Source organism: Parus major, chromosome Z (assembly GCF_001522545.3).
Source record: "Parus major isolate Abel chromosome Z, Parus_major1.1, whole genome shotgun sequence".
NCBI classification, from domain to species: Eukaryota; Metazoa; Chordata; class Aves; order Passeriformes; family Paridae; genus Parus; species Parus major.
Window position 1 is genome coordinate 31,580,157 of NC_031799.1, and position 22,139 is coordinate 31,602,295.

The 22,139-nt window shown below is 35.7% G+C and overlaps 1 protein-coding gene across 3 annotated transcripts in view; it reads right to left on the reverse strand.

Moving 5' to 3' along the window:
* BNC2 (basonuclin 2) overlaps positions 1-22,139 on the reverse strand; it is a 242,068-nt gene that overhangs the window by 115,820 nt on the left and 104,109 nt on the right. For all 3 annotated transcript variants that reach the window (XM_033520654.1, XM_033520653.1, XM_033520655.1), the window contains exon 2: positions 9,218-9,320. In XM_033520654.1, the coding sequence (XP_033376545.1) occupies positions 9,218-9,320 (103 nt within the window). The remainder of the gene's footprint in view (positions 1-9,217; positions 9,321-22,139) is intronic.

Sequence of the window (22,139 nt, forward strand, 5' to 3'; positions counted from 1 at the left end):
TGGCCAATTCCTGCAAGCCAAACAGGTGTCTCCTTTATTTTTTCTTTCTGTAGAAAGACATTTTTCTTAGATAGTAGAAAACACGATTGCAAAGGGGAGGGAAAAAAAAAAAAAAAAAGACCAAAAAAGTGCCCCAAATGCTCTCTCCCAGAAATTTAGGTTAGATCTAAGTTTTCCCAAATTCTCATAAAATATCTGGGCTACAAATTTCCTGCATGGACATACTGCAGGAATGAAGACACCTGACTATTGCGACCAGGGTAGGGAAGATGAGACAGAGCCTTTTATCTGGGCTTTGGACCTTGCAGCACGCTCCATCAGTATGTGCCTACGCAAAAGAGGACTTCAGCTGATTAGTCTTATGATTAGTGATGGAGAAACACATGTAGATCAATCATGTGAACATTCCAACACACAGCTGCTTCTGTGTGTGTTGGTATCAGTAGTGTCCTCTGCTGCAGACAGCAGCTATGGATCATGGTGTCACAGTCTTCATGCAGCAATTTATGCCCACCAGCCTGGATCCTGAGTCCAGGCTTTCAGACCCCTACTAAAGCTCAGGCCCAGACCTTTGTTCCCCTCCTAAACTACATTGTGGGTGTGTCTGGCTTAGGTCCTGCCTTCTAGGTTACCCTGAGACTCATGTTACAGCCTGGTGTGCTAACCCAGTTTTGGCCCCACCTTTTTTTGTTCTGATTGAAGCCTGTGGATGGACCCTTGACATGACTATACTCTGTTGCCGTGCCTGAGATTGTCCATGGACACAGTTACCAGCTTCTCATTCAGTCTACCATGGTCAGGCAATAAGGAATTGTGCTCACGGTGCAGACATGGTCAGTGTTCTCATTGCCTTTGACTACTGGCTCAGAACTTTTGGTTGGACAGTCTACTTTTGCTGCTTCTAGACACATACATTGATGATGTCATTGTTGAAATCTACAATCTATAATGGTAGATGCTAAATTAATAATCTCTTTCTATTGTTTTGATTAGTCATTCAACTTTGAAGTTTCCTGTCTCTTGTCTCCAAATGAAATGTCCCCCTCCTATCAGCCGTTAACACCTTCTTAAAACTATTGTTTCCCTTAATAATGGTAAGATGGGGTTTAATATGTATCTTAATCATCCTAACATCATTTGATTGACATACTATACACAGCAAGAATAAGCATATTTGGCAGTCCCAAACTGTGGTCTGTATTTGGAGGATTTCCATCTTAATCCTAATGCGCCTCAATTCCATTAACTGTGATCCACAGTTTTACAGAAATTCCAGGTGGGAAGGGATTTCTACATATTGTCTGGTGCAGTCTTCTAATGCAAGCAGGGCTTTAGATTAGTTGGCTCTGCCAAGATGTGTCCTTAAACAGGGGGGTGGGGTGAGATTCCACCTCTTCTCAGGCAACCTCTTCCATCTTTTATGCAGCCTTGAAAACTGTAATGAAAATGCAATAGGCACTGCCCACCTGTTAATATCATTCTGTTCAAATGGTGTCATAGATGTATTTCACAAAGGCAAGCCAAGACCATGGTGGTGTTTCAGTTTAGGGTGTAACTCTGGTTCAAGCCTATGAAATGCTCTCCCATATGTGCTAAGCCATCTCAGTTTTTCCAGGAAAACCTGCTGTCTTAAGGTTGCTGACAGCTGAAGGTCTTCAGACCCTGGGAAGACTGGTTCAGAAAACTAGTTCTACCATTCATATACATCAGTCTTACCCATCCCAATTCACGTACTCTGACCACTTCACAAAGCTCCTGTTAAAGATACTTCAGAAAAATTGACTGTAATCAATTAGAATACAATTAGAAAAGTCTCTGAGGCTCATGTTGTACATTTCTTCTACTATCTTTTCTCTTTCTAAAATCCAGATGGAAATGGGATAATTGAATAACACTACTGTCTGCTAAATTAATCTGGGGCAAGTGTCCTCATAATACTATAGCTCAAAATGAAACTCCTCCTAGTAGGTAAAAAAAAGCTTTTCCTTTCAATTTCACATTTGCAAAAGAGAAAGCTAAAGTTACCCATGGTATTATCATTTAAACATCTGAAAGTATGGATTTTTTATTCTTGCCGTTAAATCCTATTTTAACCTTATGAAACTATATGAAATGAACTAGTAGGGTTTGTTTCATTTAGAGCTGTTTCAATTTGTGCTCTGCTTAACCTAGTGAACTCTAGTTAATTAGGATGTTCCTATAAACAATTAAGCTTCTTGTAGGATCATTAAGAAGATATAAAAATTTATGATGTAATAAACTGTAATAAAATGATAAAGTGGTTAGCACATCACAGCAATTCATGAACAGCAGCGTAGGTGTTAAAAGAGACAAGTGAGCAGGTACTGTCACCTAAACATTTTGAAGCGGATGTATCTTACAGAAGACTACCACTGTTTCCCCACAAATCTGTTGGTGGTTTGAACTCCCATGTCTGACAAAACTTATCCTGCTCATTTGGGAATCAAACAGCAATCACCATACACTCTACTGCTCCCATCTGAAGCTATGCCATGTAGTGAACTTGTTATCATCACATGTAAATGGCTCATGATCATGCATTTCACTGACTATCTTTCCAAAAGGCAGCCTCTACTGTGGCTGGAAAGAAGAATTCCTGGTGTTAATTTAAAGTTATTGTTTTAATAACCTTTGCTCCATCTTGCACACAGCAAGTCTATTTGTTTCCTTCTGAAGTCTCTCCTTAAGAAGAAAGGGTAAGATATCATTGCCTGAGACATCTCCTAGAATTCTGTCCCATGGTATTGGGTGTGCTAAATGAGATAAAGCCTTCTCTCTAAAATGTAAATACAATAATGATGAGCATTCAACTAATAATATCTTCCACTTTTGAAATACTTCTAGTCTAAACATCTATGGACATTTTATAGCTAGTCAAGGACAATCATAATTTTAAAAAGTGTATTTCAGAGTTGCCAATTAATATCTCATGATATTAATGACTATTCTGTGAAAGCATAAAGTGTGATCACTAATTTAAAAGCTTTTCAGAAAATAAAATGTACACAATGAGGAAAGATTTCATTTTTAGTTGTGGATATAGGCCAACCCAGCAGAAACAGGCACTGTGCTTCAGAATGAGTCACAGCCTGTTTAGGGCTAACCAAACACTCAGTCAGCCCCTAGCTGAATGCTTAATGCCTGGTCAGCTGTAATCTCACCTGACTATGTCCAAAGGATATTGGCTTATTCAAACCCAGGAATGTAAGCCAATGAAGTTGGGTAGAAGTGGAAAGGTCTAAATTCTTCCTGAATAAGTTAAGATATCCTCGGGGTGGTAGCAAAGAAGAGAAAATATTTTAAACTGAACAGATTCCGAGGGAAATCAAAGAGGTACAAGTGTGAACATATGTAGAGTAGAGTCTATGTTTTACCTCTCGGGAAAACATTACTTGACACCTGAGGGTGTCAAATTTGCATGAGGATTAAACTCTTGACCATATGGTTATGTAAGTATCAGCTAAATACAAGGACAAAAAAGAAGGCTTATTTGTTCTTGGGGCATCTAAATATATTTATTTTCTGTCATTTCTGTCTTATAAACTTTTGAAACAATACTATTTGTCTTGGATGCCCTAATATCTGGATTTGGCTTCACCTCAGCTTGACTTGCACTAAGGGTGACAGCAGTGTAACGCAAAGCAAACACTACATCACATCATTCCTACCAGTGTGACAGGCTTTAAAACCAGACACTGGGTCAGAGTGCTCACAAGATAACACAGAACATTTTCTCTGTGCTTCATTGGCTGCTTTGCAAAATTCTGCTAAAGGGAAGCATAAAGAAATGGCATAGGAAGAAGGGGGCACTTAAAAAAGTATTTACCAGTAATGAAGGTTAAACTTGTAAGGTTCCTGGAAGCAACTCAGTAATGAAAAATAAGCCTCCACCTTCAGGGTCAAAAGAAATTTATAATAGATGGATTAAAATGATCTTGTCAGTAAAAGGCAGGAAAAGCCAGACTACACCTAAAACAGTTTTGCTTTAAAAGTCATGAATAACTAGCTTTCATTATCAATGAGGTGCAGAGAATTACTTTGCCAAAAATCTAAATATAAATAATAACTTATTAAAAAAAATATTTTCTCAAGTAATTTTAAAGCATTTCAAATAATTAAATAAATTTAATAGAAGGAAACAACTGTATTTGATATTATAAATTGTGATGATTTTTATATCCTATTAGACAATACAGAAATAACTCAATTATTTTACTAGTCAACTATAATTACATTCCTCTTTTTTTTTTTTTTTTTTATTCACTCTGTTTAAAAATCTCAATTATTTATTAAAGAACAGCATGGCAATTCTGCCAGCTTTTAGAGAGACTCTAAGATCAGTGACATTTCTTTTTTTATTTTGTTAGGGATTGTCTTTGATTTTGGAAACCTGGATTTCTTTCACTTAACATCTTTGGACTGAGACAAATACAGGAATTCAGATGAACTTTATTTCAACATAGCATTCATTCCCATTTCACTCCCATGCAGTTCACATTTAAATTCTAAACCTTCTTCCTAGATCAAGTCCTTCCAGGAACCTTGGGGTAAGGGAGAGATGTGATTTCTAAAATTTCCACTCTGTTCTTCTGTTTCTTCTCTTTATTTATTTCCACCTATGGTTCCTTCCTTTTCTTTTTATTTAATTTCTTTTATGTGACAATTTCATGGCCTACCATGTAGAAATTCAGAAAACTCAACCACTCTAAATGAAGTAGTCATAGTCATGTTATGCATCTGATTTTATGACATTGTCCATTTTCTAATGGAGATTGCTTACATTCTTAGTCTCATTAACAGCAAGCTAGAACTTGCATTATACAAATATACTAGTATAGCACCAGAAAACTTCCTTTGCAAGGGGAAATTGGAATTCACATGGCAAGTCTCTGAGTATGACTCTTCTCTGCATAGCAGCTTTTATTCCAGAAAATAGTGGATAGGCCTTATGGGCCAAAATCTACTAATTAATGTTATTTTGTCTTTTTTATTAGAACCAAACAGATCTTAATCTCAAAGTTACTGGAGAGAACATCTGACCAAACCTTATATGGGGCTGTATGTGGCCTTACCATACTTTAGAGAGGTGTCAAACCTTACTTGAAAGAATAGCTGAGCTCTGAACTGCACTGATTGGCATGATGCAAATGAAAAGATGTCAAAGATCATTTTCTAATGGAAATGTAGACTAAGGCCTACAGTTTTGTAGAAGAGGGGAAAACAAAAAAGAGAGAGACAAAGAAGGGGGAGAGCAAAAATGTTTAGAGGATATTTAATTTCCTGAAGTAGATGGAACAATGTAAAATTCTGCTGGTCCAAATACGCACAGTTTATCAGAAACATGCTGTTGCTCTCAGTTTTATCAGTGACCCATTTCAGAGTAAAAAACTTGTTATTTCTAATTTTCTGATTGTATCTAAAACAAGATGACAGTAATTTCACACAAACTTAGTAGTATTATTTTACTGTGGGGGTTTGTTTTGTTTTGTTCTGTTTTTTTGATTGTTTGTTTGGGGTTTTTTGATGGGGATATTGAAACTAAAATGAGTAGAATGAATATCAGAAATAATAGCTTTAGTCCACTGTAACTTATGTCACCTTAGCACATTTCTTTGGAGCAATGCAGCTATGAGAGTAGGTAAGATTGCACTTGATTGATACTATATTGGGTCTTTTGATCTGTTGGACAAAATATAATAAGAGTGTTTCTGCTAGCAGTATGGTAGTTGTTATTCTGACATCAATGATGAGTACAAAAGACAAAATTCAAAGTCAATGAAATCAACATCTTTTTACTGCAGACTTGCTTAATTTCTTTCCTCATAGTCTAAGATACTTCAGTTAGAGGAAATGCATGGCAAATAGAGTGGGGTTTTTTTTATTATTTCCAATAAAGTTTTAGTGATTTTTTGTGCTAAAGAGAGTAAAATGTCATAAGTATCTTCACAGGATAAAATGTTTCTTTTAATACAAAAAATAGCAGGAGAACAAACCAAGTGCTCAAGTATTATTTTTTATAGTCACCTAAATACCATATTATTTAAAAGCCACAAAATACCAATCTCCTGTGTTAAAATAAATTCCCCTTAAAAAATTGACTATAAAGATTCTAATGAGATTTTATTTTCCATATGAATTATACAAAGTATCTTTACCATTAAAAAAAAAAAAGTCAGGACAGACTTTATGTTTGACTGCTTAATTTAAGAAATGGGTTATCCAATTTAAACCATTTAATTTTTGGGTTGAAAAATAAATAAAAAATGAAATGTCCCCAACCTGACAAGATAAAATCCAGGCTTTAGCTGAAAACAAATGAAAACAGTCTAGTCACCCAAATACCTTAAAATATTCAGACTAACCCACACTCCATGATGCACAGCAGTACTTGATAATGCTGCTATGCTCTGTGCAGCTTTTGGCTTTGGCCTTAAAAACACTGATGGTAGGATTTCCACTGTAGTACAGGGGTCAAACTTCGATAAGCTGAACTATCAACAACAGAAACGTTTATCTGGCCACAAAACTACCTTCCAATGTGTTCATGTAATTGCAATCCTACTTTTGGCAGCTCCAGACAGGTGTATCTGAACATGTAGGATGCCTTTCTTTCAAGATGTGTACAGTTTATTTTAGATGAGTGGGGGAACACATGAGAATGGAAGCAGGAGAGAAGAGAAAGGCCAGCAGTTGCTAAGTGCAACAGTACAGTGGTGGCTGTATGCCCTTTTCTCCTCCCTCCATGAATTCCAGTGTTTTAAATGGCAGCTATTAAAATGAATTAACTCCATACAGATTAGTCAAGTGCAGCATGAGTAGACTGCAGTTCTAAGCTATTTCTTGATCTACTCAGTTAATTATGATTCTAGGTTATCAGAACTGAATAAGCACAGTACTTCCTGTTGGAAACGCCTATTCTTTGATAATTGCATTCAGTAAAGCACTACATCATGTGTCAAGGAACTGAGTTGAAATTCATTAATAAAAAACATAAGGAAACCCTTTAATTAAAACAGCAGGAAATACTCTTTGCTTTCAAGGAACAACTTCTGAAAGTACTGTGCTAACAGTTTTAAAGTAAAAGACTTCCGAACTGGAAGCTGATTTTAGACATTTTGAAATCCAGGTGATACAGTACAGTGAATTCATCTGTGTCCTGAATGTTGCCCTCAAAATCCTCAAAGACAACTAAGATCAAGAATTGAAGCAGATACATCATTGTCTCCAGAAGATAATATACAAGACCAAGCGTGATGTGTGTGATATATCTGACTTGATATATCTGACTTGTCTCACTCTGCCAAAAAATGTAAATACTCCAGATAAATGTACACAAAGTGCACTAAAAAAAAAAAAAAAAAAAAAAAAGAAAGAGCATTTTTCACTTTTCACAATAGCAAAATAAACACTTTCTAATAATATATAGCTGTATTAAGTTTCCTATTGGAATGTTAAGCACACAGTTATGGGAGCAGGTGATGTATCCCAAATCATCACATTCAGCTTTCAACTTTCTGGATTTTTAAAACAGGGACATTTCCATTACATACACTGTGGTAATCTCAGATTGCTGTCATAATATTCTGATTTTGAATTCAATCACTTCACAGAGAAGAATCATTTCACTGGAAGGAAAATCTGATTATTCTCTTCCAAACTCTTCCAAAATGTACTCATGAAAAAGAAAATTTAGGATGTCCATGTGCCAGAATCTAAGTTTCTAATCTAATAGACTCTCAGTTTCTATTGCTCATCAGGAGGATACCCTGGAAAAGCACCCTGGAAGCACTGGACAGTGCTTCCCTATCTTCTGATCAGCACAACCTCAGATGCTGATCCTACACGAAACCTCAAGAATGCCTGAACTATACAAATTTTGTGAAGTTTAGTGATTCTTCCAAGAGATGTGAATCTGGTATTTCAGTGACTGAACAGAATTTTCTGGGAAATAAGAATTACAAAGATAAACTATGTCCCTAGGTAATCTAGTAGATGAAAACTTGCAGTCAGCTACCAGATGTGGGGGGCTAGGGCACTTCTAGGCAATCTGGAGGCAATGTTGGGCAGTGACACAGGATTGCATGGTACCTGCATACCTGTTTCTCTTTCCATACATGTGAATAAAAACTTCTATGTCAAACTGAGCTGTTGCATTTTTTGATGCATTTTTTGACATGTCAGCATACCCAAGCACCAAATCACACAGACACAAACTAAATAAACAGAGATCAAGTGTACCTTAGGAGGAAAGTACTAACCTTTCACCCACGGTCTCATCAAAATAAAATAAAATCCACAGAATATAAGCCCCTAAATGTCTGGAAGAAGTGGGGAATGAGGGCTGTGCTTGCTTAGATGCCTATAGTTTAGATCATGAGAAGAAAACTTCAACAGCAATTGTTTCCACACATATAGTAATGTTTCTCTTCCCCCCCCTCCCCCAACCCCTCCCTATTTTTCTTTCATTAAATCTTTTTTGGTATTCTCCTTATTTGCCTTCTAATGGTGTATACATCTCTCTTCTGCTCTCTCATGCTAATTCAATAATGACTACGAAGATAAAAATCCCTTCCAAGAACACGAGGTAGAAAAGGATAAATAAAATTTAAGGGTTTTATGTGTATTTTTAAACCTTTCATGCCTTTCATGCCTGATCTGGGAATTCTAATCCTTCCTTTCTTTATTAAGACACTTAAACATGGGAAGAGAGATTCAACACACAAATCACATATGCATACTTTCTCTGTCATACAGGATACACTCTCAACATGAGAGCTGAATGTTTGACTCTAGTAAATTTGAATTTCCATTTGGCAACATGACTTACTGGCTGATGCTTTGCAATACAAACTCTGCTGTGCAACCATACTATAAACTTTTTGCCTTTCTGTTAAGCTTAACTAGAACTACATTTTTTTCTGGAGTCTACAATATTCTTTTGAGGTGTACACATGCTTTTGAACACCAGAGGTACTTGAAGCTATTGCCAGCATAACAGACTCTAACTTTTTCACTCTAAATTGCTGTAAAATAAGCATGTGCATGCACACACGTGCACAAACCCAGATTGTGCACACATGCATAGGTAGAAAAATCGCTACCACTATTGTCTGTATCAATACAGTTCTTATTATTTAAAGATACTGGTAAAGATGGAAAGAATTTTAAAAACAATCCCAGAATAGATATTTCTTACCATGTGCCACCCAGCCATGTTTACACTGATCACAGGTTCTCAGGTTAATCTTCCCTGGCTGAAAACATTCACATGTGCAATTTACCAGTGTACAGCGGATGGCCTGGAAAAAGAAACAGAAAAAACATGTTAATGTATTTCTTCCTGCTTGTACAAATTTGTTGTGGTGGGTAGAATGATATTAACTGTACAGCAAAACCCAGCTGCCTAACATTCAACGCCTTGCTCCTTTTATAAATAGAAATTAATTTTCTTTCAAAAACATATGGCAGTATGTCCCATGGAGATGAATAGATTCCTAAAACCTTTTTAAGATTTGCTCTGTTTTCTTTAGGGGGAAAAAAAAAAGTTTGTATGATGATGATGCTGTAGGGGTTCCATAAATATCCTGGGCTTATATTGTCTTCATGAAGAAAGTTACTAGTGATGTCCTACTATAGGACCATACCTGTTTCAAATCCAGATAAAAATTAGGAAACAAAAACATATGGAAAGGAAAACTACAAATATATTGCTCTTTCCTCCATGGAATCCAAAGGCTGGTTTTAAATTTTCTGGGGTTCACTTAAGACACAACTCTGCTGCGAAAGGAAGTAATGGATTTTATGTTTTCCCAAAACAATAAAATGATAAAGGTACAAGAATAGGACTGGTTAAAAAAGCATCCTGTAACTTGCCTTTACATCTTTCACTTTCTCCAATATCTAGAATAGCCTTTTACCTCTTAACACTCCTCATTTGTTAAACATGTATTTCTCTGTTTCAAAAGTACCAATGGTAAAACTCAGTCCCATGCAGAGATCTCAAATACGCTTAATAATACACCTTCCTTAATAATAGACTTTCTCATCTTCCTTTTTAGAATTATTTCAAAAATTACACAGGTTTACTTTGACATGGGCTAGCTACAGCCACAGAAAAGTGAATATAAATTGGATGAGACTCTTTCTAATATAACAGACATATGTTTTTAAATAGTGTAGAAGATGACCTGTGCACTTCAAACTGCTACTAATAAATTTATGGCATGCATTTAGATGTAATTTGCATGGAGATTTCTGAGACAGAGAGGCTTATTCTGATCATTCACAGATTAACAATCTACTGTAACTACCAGAGCTGCCAGGAAAAGATATCTCTATAGATTTAGATGCAATCAATGATTACTTGGGGGCTAAGGTGGGGGAAGGGTTCTTGGTACGCATTGCCACAGAGATACTGAAGAATTATGAAGACTCTTGCCTTTCTCAAAGAATTAATACACACACTCACACATATTTTCCATACCGAAAATAATTATCTGAACTGTAGTGACTTAAAAAAAATTACATTCAGAATTTGCTTGGCCTGACTAAGCTTATTGGCTGCTGACAATGAAAAAGCCTCAAAATTATTTTAAATGGTAGATCTATTTATTTATCTGAATCAGACAAATGTAAACGATTTGTCAGGCAATGTAAAGACATTTATAGTTCATGGATACATTTAATATCTGCATTTCTCTGACAAATTTCTTCTACAAGAGTCCTCTATTCCTCTTATCCTATCTGCTCCTTTATAACCTTTTACTTTCAAAAACCTAGTGGGGAAAAAAAATCCTGCTCTATTACGCCTGACACTTCAGGGCCTCAGTCCCAATGTCACCTGTCCAATTACTCATTAGTCAGGTTATAAAACACTGCTCTATGGATGTGTGATTAAAAGAATTAGTAATATGAAATATAATGGCACCAAAGAAGTGCTGACCGTGCAGGAATAATATATGTGTTTGTGGGTCATGAGGAAAAAAAACCCTGGAAGGTCCTGTTTCATGTTCAATAGTGTATTGACCTGGCAATATATCAGGACTACACTGGTCAGTAATGGTGTTCTTTTGCTAATATGTTCATTAATTAATGAACTCAGTAATTAATTGTACTGCAAGAAGGAGGTCTTTCAAGATGGTATTCTTACTTTACAGTAGAAGATTTTCTCACATTCACCACTTATTTCATATCTCTGCTGGAATGTGACATACACTGGTTGTATTTGATGATATTTTGATTTGTTCATGTGTCATTTACAGTACATGTAAGAGGTGTAATATAGTGCAGTACATGTACTAGATGAAACTGACATTTGGAAGAGTTGCTTTATTAAGGCTCATCAGCATTTCCATTACAACCCTATCCACTTTTGGCCTAGAGGTCAACAGTTTGCCTGTAAAAATTTGATTCAGCTTGAACCTGAAATAGAGTGTTGCAGCTTAAGAGTAAGTTTTATTACACCCATTCAAAAATTGTCCATTTAGCCACTATAGATTATAAACTGGGGGGAAAAGTTTAGAGGTTACATGTTTCTTTTCCTCCTCTCTGAGTTAAAGAGAGTATTGATGATGTAAAGTGTTGAACTGGTTAATTAGTATGATTTCTATCTTTTGCACACATTGCCCAAAAAATTTACCCAAATTTTTCAAAAACATGAAAACAACAGCTTTTTCCTCCAATAAATAAATCTGGAAAGTCTTCAAAAAGAGCTATGCATTTTTATAAATTAATATTGATTGGCATGAAAAAAATCAAAGCATAATTAGCATGGCCAAAATATTCAGCCCAGCCTTAATTGGCTGCTTTTTCTGCCAAGGGTGTTTGTTGATGCCAGTTTGTAATTTGGTTTCAGTAGTTTCTCATTCCACCACAGAGAATCCCATGCATACTTCTGAATGATGAGGATTACCCATCAAGCTGCAAGATGATCATTTAGGACTGGAAATACTCATTCTAATTCATGTTCTGGCAATGATCTTGGGCAAAATTTTGTTAGTCTGATGCCTACATTCCCTAAACAGCAACTAGACACAATGACATTGAGAGTTGCCAGGGCAGATGCAACAGAAATTTGGAGCCATTCTATAATAGCAGAGGCTACTGAAAGTCTCAGATAGAATTTTATCTTTATTTCAAAGATTAATTTTGAACTTTACTTAGTTAATTCAGAATTATTGCAACTACTTGAGATCACTACAATACCCAACACAAAGCCAATGTAACTCAGTGACAGGAAGATTCAAGATACTGAAAACATTGTGTGATCCTACACACAGGGTTGGAATGTTAACATTCATTAACGTGAAAGAAAGTAATGTGCTTGAAGACCTTCACAATGCAACCAGCAAATTCACTGAGCCTCGCAAAGATATGCATCACAATTATGAACAGTATTTTTCAACTCTTTTTCAATACTAAACTTGGGAATAGAAGTCACCGACAGTTCGTGCACCAGGCTCAGGAATGCCAGAAGGGCAGCTGAAGGTGAATGTGGCATAGAACACCTGAGAACCCAAAATTTTAATACAGACCTCCATTCCCCAGCAGCAGGATTTTAAGGTACAGTAGCTGGTGTTCTTGTAGGTACCTGTGAGGGTTGGTATATCTGTGGTTAGAAGTCTGGTACTGCTTAATTTTAAAGGAGTGGGGTGGGAAGTGGGGTTAATAAAAAAGATACTGGATGTAGCAGCTATATATTGCAACCATTGTTCCAACCTGTTTGTTAAGTGTGGGTATAAAAATCCAAGGGTGTACCAATGTTAGAAGTTTGCCAAAATGTGCTTCTGAAAGAATTTAACTAGGCATTCCACAAGTCATGCATTGTAATTCTGCCTTCCCATGATTTTGATAAAATGTTTATGCAATGGGACTTTGCATATTATACTATTTTCTAGGGAAAGAAATTTTCCCTGACTGAGATCTTCCTCAGGAGCTTCCCCAAGACAGCCAGAAGGAAAACAGAAGGAAAAGTGAATAAAATCACTTATAATAAATAAATAAATAAAATAAAATTCTAAAATCAGCAGACACAGTCTCCAACATATTAGCTGATAGGCAACCACGTATTTAGATGACAACTTGCAGGTTAACACCTTAAGTACACAACTAAACATGGTTTCCTACATTCCTCAAAATATGCATGCTGTTATATTTTTACCATGTCAATGGCTGCAGTTAGCAGGAATTCTCAGGCATTTTTTTACAGCCCTTTCACTGAGTTCCTAATGTAATGCTTCTTGTATTTCTGTCAAAATTTCAGTGGCCCTTGAGGACCTATGCAGGAAATGGACTGGACTTCAGCAGAATAATTTGAAACAGTTTATACTGCTGATTCCTTAAATCCTAAAATTTTAAAACTGACATTGAGAAATATGCAATGCAGCTCTCTTTGAGATCTTTCTGTAAAACATAATGCAAAAAGAAAGGAGCTTCGCCTAATACTAAAGCATGATGTCAGTACACCTATGCAGAAGTTAGTCTGATTATTAAAAGATCTGACTAAAAGACCTGACTTCTCTGGGTTTCTCTCAGACCAAGGATGTTAATTTAGTACTATTTGAGTGATTTCATTACATCTAAAAAGTAAATATAATTCACATGTTAATAGAAATAGCTATAGCAGTAGTGAAAAGATAAATCTTTCTGGCTATTTTGCAGAACTTCTAATAGATCAGAGTCAATAAGCTACTATGAAAAGAATAACAGTGTGGGAGAAGGAGAACATGTGAAAAACATGATTCCTTCTCTGGAGTACTTACAAGTGATCACAAAAGATGGAGGCAGTTTCAAATGACACAACATTCTGGAGAGACAGATAAGTTTTGCAACAAAACTTCATAATGTAACTAATGATGAGGCTTCAAGGGCCCAGTGAAGTTGAACAGCACCTTACTGAAGTCTCAACCACATCTTTCTATGCAGTGGCAGTATTAACAGAGTCTTATTCCTAACATCCTTCCCTCACTTTTCTCAAGTGCAAAAAGGTATTTAAAAAATATTTTCTTTCCACATCTATATCACTGTGCACCTGAATACATAATGGAGTCAACTATACTCATTTTCTGCATTGATGTTCCATCTACTTATCCCACAGAGCTCACACAATCTAAATCCACTGTTACCAGCCACAGAAGCATGAGGCTTGAGGATAATTTGGTCCTGTGAAATCTTTTTAAGTGAGTCTGCAAACCAGCAAGCAAGTGCATAAGGGCAGTTCTTGACAGCTGGATTAAAATCAGTAAGACTGTGTGAGTATGCACTCTACATGAATGTGTTAGTTAGCAAAGATGCCATGGGTTTTAAACACATACACACATACACATAAGTATACTTGAAATTTAGATTTTGTATAATGGCAATTCACAAGTTCCATGTATTTTGTAATGCAGGCAAGAACTTTCCATATTTAATTGACAGAATAAATAATCTCATTTATTTTTTTTAAAACTAATAGTAGTTCAAGTATTGTATATCAATGAATTAAATATTTGCATGAAATTATGAAAAGTGTTAGAAGCAGAAAGCAGTTTTTGCAGCTCATGTCTCAACTTTAAGAGAAACCCAAACACATGTTAAATTAACATTTTCTATCCATTGTCTAACAGTTTTACTCCCTATTGCAAATGAAAATAAAATAATTTTGAACTAATATTTTATTGAAAGTAAATAACACTCATTAGGAGAACAATTTGAAGCCATCATACAGCAGATGATCTTGAGACATGACACTAAAATAACGAGTAAGACTAATGAGAAACACAGGGATCCACTCTTGTTTTGCTGTGTGTTCATTCATGACAGAATAGGTTATGAAGTAGAAGACAACAGGTAAGTTCTGAAAATGTTAAACACTTTTTTAACAGAAAGTCTCCTCTGCCATTAATTTTCTTATCCTGTTCCTTTGTTATAAAGTTATGAAGATGATATCTATGTGACATTATTGCTGAGTGCAGGACTGTACCATACAGTTTTAGGTTCAGAGATTTTTCTTTTTCAGACCACATATATGCTTTTTAAAAAGTTCCTAAAAATCTGTCACTTCTTTTCTTTACTACTTTATGAATTTATTTCTTTCCTGCCAATTAAGTACTTTTTAAAATATCATGGCAAAACTTCTGCTGTGGAGGTGACAAAAAGTTCCCAATAAAATCACACTATTTTTAAGAAGAAGAGGGGCAATGTCTTGATACTGATCCTGGGTCTGTCACTCCCACAGATGCACTTATTTAACCACTCAGTCTGCAACTGCCCAATCTGAAAAAAATGGGTAATGCCAATATATACCATTTGCAGAGACAAGGCTAATAAACTGCTGACACAACGTGACGAGGTATGAGGGAAAAGGTAAGACGGAAGCATTTAGCATTAATATTTCTTCTGTTGGCACAAAAATTTTAACAGATTGTTAAAATTTACTTTGATTTATCATCAGTAAATTAATGATTTTATACACAGAAATCACCTAGAGAAAATAACTTCAATTGATACACGACCATTACTAACTTCAATACTAATAGCTTAATAATGCTTCGCCCAAAGCAAAAACAGTAAGGGGGGATTTACTTTGCATTTGAATGGTCTGAAACATTCATGTAATGCTATAACATTTTTAATCCCTTGCCCATTTAGAGATACCCAAATATCTTCTGAGTTATTCGCTGCATTGCAGTATTTTGTTAGCAATTTCACCTCACATTCTATTAGTATTTTTTCTTACTTGTATTTATTTTTAGTAAATACAATTTGAAAGGTAATAATATTGTTATATTTCTCTGTGGCATTCAAGGAAACAGTTACTAATATAATATGAAGGGAAGGATGCTAACAAGAGAAAAAGCTGTTAATAGGATAAAACAGCTTTTTCTGTAATAAGGAAACTAGTCTTTAAGCATGCTAGAAAACTGTTTGCAAGTCTTCTCAAGTAAGAGCTGTTAAGCGAATGGGGAATAAAAAGAAAAAAAAATAATTTGTAATCTTGCATTAATTTAGCAGTTGCTCTTCAGTTCTACCCCAGACACCAGTAAAAGTAGAAACCTGTGTTAAAGAATGCTACCTAGACTTTTCTAGAGAAATACAACGCAGAATGTATGTTTTATTTTTCAGGAAGTGTCTGTAAAGCTTTCATGCTGCTTCTAGACACTCAGCACACAGGGCTGCCTACAGGATTTCATACAAAGACTTCAGGTACAGTATCACCCTATGTTTCTATAGCATGTAAAACTAGCCTGAGGGTCTGAGGCATCAAAGTTATTTGCACTGAAAAAATTAAGATTGAAAAGAGCTTCCTTGCTTAAAATTTGAAGAAAAAACATAGTTGATTTAAGAATTAGATTCCCTGTGCCCAAGAGCCTGTTAGCAAATACAGATATTTGTTCTTACAGATGAAAACCAGATTTCTGCTATGAAACCAACACTGTCAGTCACTGGAGTTCAGCCACATATGTTGCCAAGGCAGCGGTCAGTGTCAGATAGGTATCCAGCGCCTAGGCATGCACCCACAAAAAGTCTCACGTACCCTTCACTAACCATGACTCTTCTAGAGAATAGCACTGCAAGCTACACCCAGGAACTCATCCCAAGTACCCCAAACTCACTGTCTCCTTTAGAGAGCGCAGGAGGCATGTAGCTTCCACTGGTTTTACTGGCCTGCCCTGGACCTGTGATTTACTCTCCCTTGGTGAGACCCCACCTGGAGTACTGTATTTGTCTCTGGAGTCCTCAGCAAAGGAAGGACATGCACTGCTTAGAGCAAGTCCAAATAAGGACCACAATGATCAGAGGGCTAGAACACCTCTCCTGTGAGGAAAGATTGGGAGAATTGGGATAGCTCAGACAAGGGAAGAGAAAACTGCAGAGCTTTCCAGTACCTAAAGGGGCTTGGAAGAAGGCTGGAGACTTTTTACAGGGAATGTTGTGATAGGGCAAAGGGTAATAGCTTTAAACTGAAAGAAGGTAAGTTTAGGTTAGATCTAAGGAAGAAAATTTTTTTGAGGAGGATTATAAAACACTGGAACAGGCTGCCCAGAAAGGTGGTGGATGCCTCATCCCTGGGAACATTCAAGGTCAGGCTGGACAGGGCTCTAAGCTACCTTATCTAGTTGAAAATGTCCCTGCACATGTCAGAGGGTTGGACTACATGATCCTTAAAAATTCCTTCCACCCCTAACCAATCCATGAGCCCATGATTCTATGAAAAGTCCAGGTGATAGTTCTCCAGAAAACAAGTGCATCTTGCTGGAGCTGTACTGGAGGAAGTATACCGAGATTCCTATAGTGTGGTATCAGCCGTGCTACCCACAACAGACTTCTGCTGCTTTATAGGAGATGCTTCAGAATAAAGTATGTAAACCAATAATTCAAAACTTGTGATGAAGAAATTAAAACTAAATATGCTCAAAAAAGTTGTTTTTTTTTTTTCATCTGGTATCTTAAAAAAAACATAGAACTTGTGGATTTAGCATGAACATGGAAGAAAATCATCAACAATTTTTAACATTATGTGGACTACTGGGTCAGGAATCCACAAAGGATTTTTTTCAGTAGATTTTAAGTGATTCAAAAAGAGTTATTTCACTCTATTAAATCACATAAGAAATCTATTAAGCCTAATATCTCTTCTTCATTTATTGTTTCTCTACAAATCAATCAGATTATGAGAATGTTAGAAGTCTTAAAGGTGATCTGATAAATAACTCATAACCTCTAGACTATCTTCAGACTATTTGAACAATCTCAACAAGTTTTCCAGTAAAAATTACAAGGGAAAAATATGTAAATATACAAATATATCACTTCTAACAAGTAAATAGGGAACCTTATAAGAAAAATGTAAATGTCCACACAAAATTATGTTATCAAAATCAGCTAGATTTTTTATTTTCCATCTTTTTCTTCTATAACTTGAAAGAATAAGCAACATCTGATACAAACAATGCAAAATGCAGCAAAGCCCATGGAATAGCTATATCTTTGTCTCCGTTTATTCAGGAATTCTCCTTAAATAATATCACAAATACATTGCTTATTGTCTAATCTGCTCTTTAGGAAGTTTTGCCTTTCAGGATTTCCTTTCCTTCTCAGATGTTATTACTTTCTGGATTCTAAATGATGGTTTTTCAATTTGGCAAAAAGAATTATGTGGATTTACACTGCACTGCATAAAAGAATTAAAATGAAAGATTTATTGTTTTGAAAATAATTCTAAAAAAAAATTAATATTTTCTCTCTTTTCAAGGTCAAAACTCCATACTATTTATCCTGTTCTTAAGTTATACTCTAAAGCAATAACTTCTTATTTACATTAATAAAATACTCGATCCTGCACTGTTCCTTCAGTGACCAACCCTGTCAGCCACAAAACTGATACTATAAGCAAACAAGAAGAAAACCACCCAACTTTTTTCTTTTTTGCCTTGTCCCCAAAAAGCCAGACTAATAGGTGAAAATTTTGCTCCTTATTAAGGTAAAGTAAGTACTTAAATATTCATTCAGTTTATTAATGTAACCTTTAAATTTTACTTCTTGGGTATTTCCTGAAAACAAGGCAATGAATTTTGCTAAAGTATATTCTGTCCCTTCACCTTTTTTAGGAGAGAAAAGAATTCCAGTAAGTGTGAAATATGTGTCTCTTTGGCCAGAACTGAACATAAATATATATATATATATATAAATAAAAAAATACATATATATATATATATATATATAAAATAAAACCAGAGAGAGAGAAAAGAGGGAGAAGGGGGGCAGGCAGTGGAGGGAGAAATGTTATTGGTTTTCTCAGAAGGATTTTCTTTTATACATAGCTTTATCCTATAATTTTGTCCCTGTTGGGCACACTGCCTAAATTTAAACACAAACAGTCAAGCAATGAAGAAACATTACCACATTTACTGTGAACAAAAACTCCCAGTTGTACAGTGAAATTTTAATACATTTCAACTTATCTCTTTTACTAATGGGGAGAGTACAAACCCTGCAGGAATTCGCTCTGCAAACTGGTAATTACAGTAGACTCACTTTTTTATAATGCATATGTATAGTCAGACACAAGAAACATAGCTGCCCTTTTGATGTAGGTTACAATAGGAATGTTTAAAAAAAATTATGAAAATCTTCTGCAATTCTAAAGGAATGCATTATTTCATGGGAAGTTGTCCTTTAGCTAAAGAACAGAAATATATAAAATACAATAGAACATGCATATATTTATTTGCTTTTGTAATCTGAAGCAGAATCTTTATCAGGCTGTTCTTTTTTTTCAAGTAGGGTAGGGTCTTTCTGGTTTGCTTTTTGCTGTTGTTTTTTTCCTAATGTACCTACTGGTGCAAAACTGGTTTCCATCCTACAGTAGCATGTATGAGTTCAGAAGACCTTTGTTCCCCCAAGCCCCCTCTGTACACAACATTAAAATATAAATAATTTTGATCATCAAATTCATGTCTCAGTAAATCTTTATAACATACATTTAAAAGTACTGTTGTAATTGCATAGATTTACAACATATACTGTCAAACTCATACAAGATATTAATTTGCTTTGTCTGGCAAAATATGTTTGTAGCATACACAGACATTTAATTTAATCTGAGGACGTGTGAAATCGAAGTAGGATCTACTGCCAAGTCATACATACAGACAACATTCTTCTTTAATACAATGATAAGATACAGCTATATGTTAAAACATCCAAACAAACAAGCAAAAACAAAGCACAAGACAAATGAGGGTTTGCAAAAACTTCCCATATTTTCATGTCATTCATGGTTTGCACCACTATTTCTTAATGCCTATCAAGAAACCATACCGCAAACACTCACATCCTTACTCTTCACATATACTCATATTCACATTCTAGAAAGGTAGGAAAAAATATCACCAATTCATTAATTAAATCATTGTGCGCATGTGCGCACTAAGAGCAACACAGAAAAAAGTCATGTTATAATTCCCATTTCTAGAGTTCCTGTAAAAAGGCACATCTTCAAAACTGCCAGAAGAGCAAGCCACACAACCTGGCATTTTTTTGAGCTGCATTTTCACCAGTTTGCAACACCTAGCTTGGTGGAAACACAATCTGCCTGTCTCTGTTGAGCAGATCCTGTGTGTTACGTTGGTTGAAAGGTAACATGAAACATTTGCAAGCTTCTCCTAATATAGAGCATATTTCAATTATGATACAGTTACGAATAACAACATATGCACAGCTCAAGACAGTCACAAGTAAATTCACTAGACCCCAAGGTTTCATTCTCCAAACACACAAAGTCTTAATTACAAGGAAACCATGTAAGTCAGTGTCAATGATTGCTTGCAACCACCAACAGAGAATCAATGGCCAAATGAAAACTGTAACAGCAATGGTGAAGGTCTCTCCTCTAAATCCTTTAAAGATACTTTCCATGGAGTTTTTCTATACTTAAAGCCCATGAAATTTCAGGTGAGCTGGAAATTTTCATTTCCCTTATTGCTGCAGAGTAGCTTTCTCACAGATGTAACTATCTTCTCTACAGAGGTGTTTTTTAAGCAGTGAAATTACTTAATTTAGAAGTGAGTTGTTAACGACTGCGGAATTGCTTAACTTTTTCCCTCCCCCTGCCTTTTTTAATCAAAGAAATCTGATCTTGACTAAATGTGAAGAAATTCCTTCTCATTTAGAACTAGTAGGTTTGCTACAATCAGACTGAGCATCAGACTAAGGGTGCTACACTAGGGCTACTAATGAAAAGCACAGAACTTGATGTATTGTATGCATGGTAAGCATTTTACTTATTCCAAAATCCACAATCTGCTAGGAGAGTGAGAAGTATACTACTCACAGTAGACCTGTGAGTGTAAACATTCTTCAGAGAAATAAAAGTAAATTCTACAAAATAGAAGTTTTATTCCATATGACTTGCTGCCCTGGCTGATGCAATACTTAGGACGTGCTTAGTCAGCAAGTTTTTGTTGAAAGCATACAGGAGGTAACACAAACTCATCTTCAGAAACTTCCTTCACCACTGCACATCATAATTGTCACAGTGATTTCTGTCTTTCTCAGGGTGGGCAGAGAAGACACACAGAGGCTCAGTCTTGACTTGAAATCTACACCCTATGCTAAAACGTCACCTAATTTCTAGATTTCAGAAGCAGTGTGAGGAGAAACAAGGGACAATATAGCCGAGATTATGACCCTTCTTGTGTAGAAGACAACAGACCCAGTCATATTTCTAAACTGAAGAAACAGTATCTTTGCAATGAATACGCAGCAATGCAGCTGCTTTCCTCTTCCTGACCTACAACCTTCATTTAATTTCTAAGGATTCACAGAAAAGAAACTCCAAACAATTTGAAAAAGGCACTGCTTCCTTTAATGTCCTGTCACATGCAAAAGTAAACAATGTCTCTTTTTAACAGCTTTCCATAATAAAGAAAAAATTACAATACTAAAATTTTTGTACTAAATGAGTGTAAAAAGATTATGTGAGACAATTACAGATAAAGGCTTTATCTAAGGAAAGAATTCCAGATCATTGACAGTGACCTTCATTATTTATTTCTTGATACTTCCCAATTTTTAGTACCCAGTTCAATTTGGGAGTCAATATTGGGAAGTGTAAAGGACCTTCAATACATGCAGAAGTTCTGCAGACTTTCATCCTCCTTATCACTCCTCCTTTTTATAATATTATGTGTAACAGTTGATGACATGGGCAAAAAATAAAACTAATTAGAATCAGGTGGCTGCAGTTTAAGGAGATAGTCCTGAGTGATAACTGAGACAACATAAAGTAATTTGCTGACAGTGAAACTAGAACAAATTTTATGTTGGAGGGCAGTGTTGGAGGGAGAACACAAACCCTTTCTTTCTTGTTTATTTGTTTAACTGATGGCGTTATGAAAATTCTGTATCTGTTTAAAACACAAGACACAGTAAGCACGGAGAAATTAATTTTTGAGCACAGTTGCAGGAAGATGACCAATAAAGCCTACAAAACTTATGGCACAGTTGCCATGCTTTTCACATTTGTCACCTGTCCTATAAATACCATTGCCTCCTGTTTTACACCTGCATATTTCTTGCTCTGTTAGGGGAGAAATGCTAGCCTGCTACCAAAGTTTCTGTAACAGTAACATGCC